This window comes from Crocodylus siamensis, chromosome 2, assembly GCF_052110815.1.
Source record: "Crocodylus siamensis isolate JL-2025a chromosome 2, ASM5211081v1, whole genome shotgun sequence".
Lineage (NCBI taxonomy): Eukaryota > Metazoa > Chordata > Crocodylia > Crocodylidae > Crocodylus > Crocodylus siamensis.
This window is the reverse complement of record NC_143396.1, coordinates 286,168,995-286,174,994: the sequence shown is the minus strand read 5'-3', so window position 1 is coordinate 286,174,994 and position 6,000 is coordinate 286,168,995. Positions and strand designations below refer to the sequence as shown.

Below are 6,000 nucleotides of genomic sequence, written 5' to 3'. Positions count from 1 at the left end.
CCACTGTCTCACCCCTGTCTCTCATCTGCTGGGTACGTACGGCCCCCTCGCTTGCAATCCTTGCTGGGACTTCCTTCTAACTAAACCCGTGTCCTGATGCAGCAGCTGGCCGGGAGAAGTAGAGCGCATGACAGATTTGGTTTAAAAATAGATGGGAAAGGCCAAAAAGATCATTTTCTCAAGGAAAAAAAAAAAAAAAGACAAAAAGCCACCCCCCACCCCCAAAACGTATGCTCATGGCAATCGCTTGCTGCCGGGGCAACAGCTTGCTTTGCAACAGCTGATGGAGCAGGGAAAAGGGTGGAGAGGAAGTGAGATTCTCCTTAGGGGACTTGCTGATGGGAGGGTTTCCCCCTTCTCACCCTGCACATGGGTTCAGTGCTGCTGAGCCATGATCCCCCTCCACAGCCCTTCCCGCAGCATCAGGGCTTTGCGTGCAGACACCCGCCTGCAGGGAAGGTGCCCGAGGTGCACAGAAACGGGGAGCAGCTCAGATAACTGGGTGCCCGCATTCAGCACGGTACCTGCAGCTCCTGCCACCACCTGATCACATGAAGTCGACCCTGCCTCCGGGCTCCCCTTAAAGACAGGACTAAGGGACCATCTTGGCATGGGGTTGCACCCCCTCCCCTCACCAACCACATCAAAGCCAGAAGGGAATAAAAATGGGGGAGGAGACGATGAAGGTGTCACGGCAGGGCAGAGCTCAGCGGACTGGGGCCAGTGCAAGCCAGCGGGGCTGGGGCAGCTGTAAAACAAGAGGCTGCTAAAAGCAGCCTCCTAGCTAGGGAGGGCAACATTGGTGGCTCTCATCAGACCAGCAGGGAGGGTATCAGGGCTCCTTGCGCCTGTAGGGACCTCACTGCTTATCCCAAGTGGGTTGGGTGATTGGACTAGCTGCACCCCCTGCCTCCCAAACAGCGCTCAGGAGGGACCCCCTCCCCAAAAGCTGTGGGCCTTTAAAATAAAAGTTTGCATCCTTTAAAATAAAAGTTTGGCTTTCTTTTGCTGAGACACACAAGAGCAGCCCCTCTGCAAACCGGCTTGAAAAACAACGCGCGGGCACCGGGCACGTACACGCCATGGAATTCTCTCTCTTTATTGCATATTGCCATCTTAAAAAAATGTACAGTCTCATAACATACACGGCATATCCCGCTAGCTAAACTACTAACAGTCTTACACCTACACAGCTAACTTGCTCCACTACTAAGCTAGTAAGGTCCATAACATATACTTCAGTTTACAAATTCTTACGGATTTTTTTTCTCCTTTTTTGGCGTTATTAAAAAAAAAAATTAAAATACACACCTAAGAGAAAAGAGTGGCTACTTAAACCAGCACCAATCTAAAAGTATTTTTTTCTGACAATGGCACATGGAATTTCCTGCACACAGCCTTTTGGGGTGGGGGGAGGGAGGGGGACAAAAAATGAAGTAAAACAAAAAATGGCAAATACAGCCCAATAATGAGACTGAGGTAAAACAAGAAGGGTCCTGGAAGGGCAAGAGGAACGGTATCAACCAAGGCCCGTTCTGGCACCGGCATCTTCCCTGACTAGGGTCTCCTGGCAGTCCGCATGCTCCAGGGGTCCCGGGAGGATGAGCCAATACAGGGCTTGGGGGGTCCATGTCTTTTCAAATCCCAAATGCAGCAGTTCCACCTACACCAATCATTCCTTAAACTGGCAAAAGCAAAACTTTTTTTCTTTTTTTTGCCCCCAAAAGTCCATTCCCTAAATCGCATCAGCTCCAATTTCTTCAGCCATAAATAAAAATATAAATAGAGGCACTTTAGTTAAGGAACAGACTTATCATCATTACCATTTTCTTTTTTTCCACCCCCATCTTCTTAAAGCAAAGTGCTTCACTCTACCTATTTCAAATTTACAGGTTTTGCAGATGCTTTGAGACTAGGTGCAGGACTTTATTGAGCCTTATTACTGCTTTATACGCTAGTCATCAAGTCTCTCTTTTTTTTTTTTTTTTAAATACAGTGCGTCGAGAGTTGCAATGAGGAAAAACAAAATGGTAAAACCCCAGCTCTTGACAACTCTAATTTTTAGAGTGATATTTCACAGCTTTTACAAAGCATGGAGACCCCTGGGCTCCAGATGCTAAGGACCATATTTTTTTTTTTTTTATACAAATTATTTTAAACAGTATGTTTGCTATACACTACATACAGGACAAAAAATGACAAGCCATTCCCACCAGGAATACCAATTATATGACAAACTTATTCCAAATAGTGTTAATATCTAGTGCAACAGGGACAAACTAATCTCTCCACAGGAAAAAGAACAAAAGCACTGGTGGTATCAAAAGGTTTTGTTTTTTTTCTTTAAAAAAAACACCACAAATAAATAAAAGCAAAAAAGTAACAGTCCTCTATATATTCTGTATAATTTATATAAAGCGTTACTCTGTTAATGGCATTTATTTTTTTTATTTTCCAATTTTTTTTTAAACTTTTTTTTTTCTTTATTAATTATTACTCCCTGAGAGCTTTGGAATTTTTGGACTGACGTTATACAGGTAGTTCTGCTTACAAATTTTAAACGACAGTATAAACAGCAAACCACTCAAAAAAAAAAAAAAGCACGTTGTCAAGCGACAAATATTTCTTGGCATCGTTGCTACTGTGTGTCCATTAAAAACGAAGGGGCCCAATTCAAAACCCACTGAAGCTCACGCGGGTCTTTTCTTTGACCTCAGCGGGTTTTGGATCAAGCCCTCGGGCACGAATTAAGTGACCTTCAGTTCTGATCTACATATACAGAGGATACAGTTTGTCCCATTGAACGAAAAAGGGAAGAGAATTACAACACACACGCACACCAAAATTCTGCTCCTTTATCGCAGGCAGAGAACCACCCCGCTCCCACTTCTCATTTGTCTTGGGCAAGAAAATGTTATAAAAGTATAGATGTCTGTGTATTCTTGGAGCAATAAGCACATTCTGGTCGGCTCGGTCTTCAGCGAGATCAGGGGTTGCAGTAAGAGAAATACAGCGCTTCCCAAAAACAATTGGAAAGGAATTATCAAGAGAGTCGACAGTGCGCACTGGAATCAGCACAAAAGCACAGATGTTCAAGTTCTGAAGAATAATAAAAAAAAAAAAAAAAAAAAAAAAAAAAAGGAGATGGATTGTTTTCACTTGTCTTTTGAAAAACACGGTTCAGATTGCGTGCAAGGCCTCCCTAGCAGACTTTCACATGCTGCGCCCCCACACTGACACCACGCACGCCCGGCGAGGCCCACGGACCTGCGCCAACACCATCGCCGGTCAAACAGTGATGCCGTTTGCGTTTCACCCCCTCCCCGGCATCGACGTACCCCACAATAAAGACCTCCCGAAGGGGATCAACTAAAGAACATTTCCCAATACCTTTCTTTACTGTGAGGAATGGGTTGTGCCAACCGTTTCCCCAAAAACACACCATTGTGCTTGTGCACCTGAACAACTACTTCGGAACAACATGGTCGACGGAAAGGAAATGGATTCGTGCTCTGTAACAAGCGGCTGTATGTGTGCGCGCGGGACACGCACACAGTGCAGCTTGGCACACTCGCTCCCCCCACCCGCCCACCCGCACACTTGTCTCTCCACACACACACGAACGATCAGACTTTTTGTATGTACAGTACATATATACAGACGCTTATTCACTCGGAGAACAGGGTGTGCCACTGCTCCGGCCTGAAGGACAAGGCAGTATAATGAAAAATCCTAGCCACTTCAAAGAGACAGCTAATCAGTTTTCTAAAAGTTTTTGTTTTGTTTTTTTTAAAAAACAAAAACAAAACACCCCTCCTCCCCCGCGGAGAATCAGAAGTTGAGTTTCGTGATGGGCCTCTCGCGGCTGCTGTCCGTCAGCTGGTTGGTGATGCGCTTGCGGTTTCGTTTCAGCTTCGAAAGGTCTCTGTCGAAGACTTCGCCTGACCGCAAGGCCGAAACGAGGTCGTCAAACTCTCCGCCTTCCTCGCTGTTTTCTTTAGCCTTTCTGGCCTTGCGTTCCCGCTCACGCTGCTCTTTGAGCTACAGAGGAATCAAGAAGGGGGATAGAAGTTAAGCCGATTCCCTTTAAAGCGCTCACACATTAAGGCCCTCTTTTGTCTTTTGGGCTCGGTCCACACTTTGGTTTTCGTGTCCTACAGCCCGCAAGGGGGATGCAGTCGCGCTGGTATAAGCACAGCTTACCATCAGCATGAGGCAGGATCTATATACCACCCTGCTGCCTCCAAGTAACATGCCTTGCTTGCTTGCTCCTGTCCTACACGTGCCCAAGCCCAGCAATTCAGCGGAGTCGGCTTTGTGGGGTCTGGGGAATATGTCCTGGCATTGCTGTTAGGCACTCCCCAGGACAGGAGCCATCCTGGGCAGTAAGACATGGTCTCAGTCGTCTTTGTACCTGATTAACTGCATCCAGACTGGGTAAAGGGTTTGCGTGGCCAGCTTTAGCAGATGCAGCAGAAGCAGAGACAAACCCCCACATACAGCTCTGACTACAGCGGTCTCAACCCAGTAGCCCTGGTTTGCACAGAGCGCCTGGGCCCGCTCCCTTGGACATCTCACGGAGGGGAAGCACACAGTCCTTTCTGTGCCTGGCTTGTAGGGGTTTAAACAGTGACATTTTGAGGGACTGGATATTCCAATACAAAGTTTTGGTCCATTTTCCAAAAATGGAAAAGGAAACACAAAAACAGCAACGATAAAAATAACTCCCGCTTATTGCCTCCTTATCTTGATCAATGACAGACGGAGGCAGGTTTTTTCCCCCCTTAAAAAATATGAATTTTTCAAAAATTAAACATTTCCAGAGGATTGGAGGGGGGAAGAGGGACAGGAGAATACAGTCAAGTTGCTGAAATGATCTGTTCTACAACAAAACGGCTCGTGCCAGGAGTTGGGAAGGAGATTGCTTTTTTTCCTTTCAAACCCCGCATCTCCCCCGACTATGCGACAGACTCCCTTCTCCAGAACAGAGCTCATCCTTTATCAGAAAGGAACATCTGAAAACAAAGCGAGTGAGAAGCTGCTTTTGCTTTATAGCTGGCTGCTTGACATTATCCAGTTCTGCGAACGTTTAGCAGGCAGTCGTTTTGGTGGGACTCCAGTAGAGCAACAGAGATAAGGCAGCCCCCTTCCCATGGACACTGCCCAAAATTGCAGCACTGGTATTGCTGCTGAGATAATGCTCCCGTTCTCACATGGAGGCAGTCGCTCGGCAGCGACTCTTAAAGGATTATGTCAATTAATGGAATTCACACAATACGGGGCCAAATTCTTCGGTGGTGCGAGCTTGCTAGGGCCCACGGAGTTAGCAGTTCAAGCAAACTTGGCTCCCTTTATTCATTTGAATAAACCCCAAGTCGGCACATCTCGCACTTGCTGAGGGAGTGACCCACACCGGAGGGAGCTGGAGCTGCTAGGACGCACGTAATGTCTGGTGCGCAGCATGACTTCGCCTCTGCTGAGACCTGCACGGTCTCGACAGGCAACACTGCTACATCCGGTCTGCCGCTGTTAGGTGCTGGATTTGGATTTAGCTCTGGGGCTATGTTAAAGCCACAAGACCCTTTTTAATTTTCCAAGGGAAGCAATTATTGTCATTCACTCTTCGTATCAGAGTAGAGGATCTGACTGAAACTGGGGCTTTATTGTGCCTCTGGCTGCAGGGACTCGTATATAAGCCCTTACCCCTAGAAATCTTAGTTTAAAACAGACAGGGCAAAGTGGATCTGCCCTGGACACCTTTAAGTTTATAAAAGGCATGAAGGGAAGAAAAGAAACAACATAATTCTTGCCCTCATTTGACCAGTGGGGAACCAAGGCTGAGACGGACAGAATGGCATGGGCAAGCTGTAGTCATGGTGTGGTCAGTTGACTTTGCTCTGCGGTAACAGTGAAGTGGACACACGCAGCACGTCCTACTACATCGCGAATCACTTGGATCCAGGGTACGGCAGCAGCGTGGGTGTTGCTGCTCCTAGAGGA

The 6,000-nt window shown here is 47.0% G+C and overlaps 1 protein-coding gene across 2 annotated transcripts in view; it reads right to left on the bottom strand.

The window, feature by feature from the left end:
• Positions 1-1,076: 1,076 nt before the first annotated feature.
• The window catches only part of DAAM1 (dishevelled associated activator of morphogenesis 1), a 178,419-nt gene continuing 173,495 nt past the window's right edge, over positions 1,077-6,000 (bottom strand). For both annotated transcript variants that reach the window (XM_090034296.1, XM_090034297.1), the window contains exon 25: positions 1,077-4,041. In XM_090034296.1, coding sequence (XP_089890422.1) covers positions 3,832-4,041 — 210 coding nt within the window. In that variant the 3' untranslated portion in view covers positions 1,077-3,831. The remainder of the gene's footprint in view (positions 4,042-6,000) is intronic.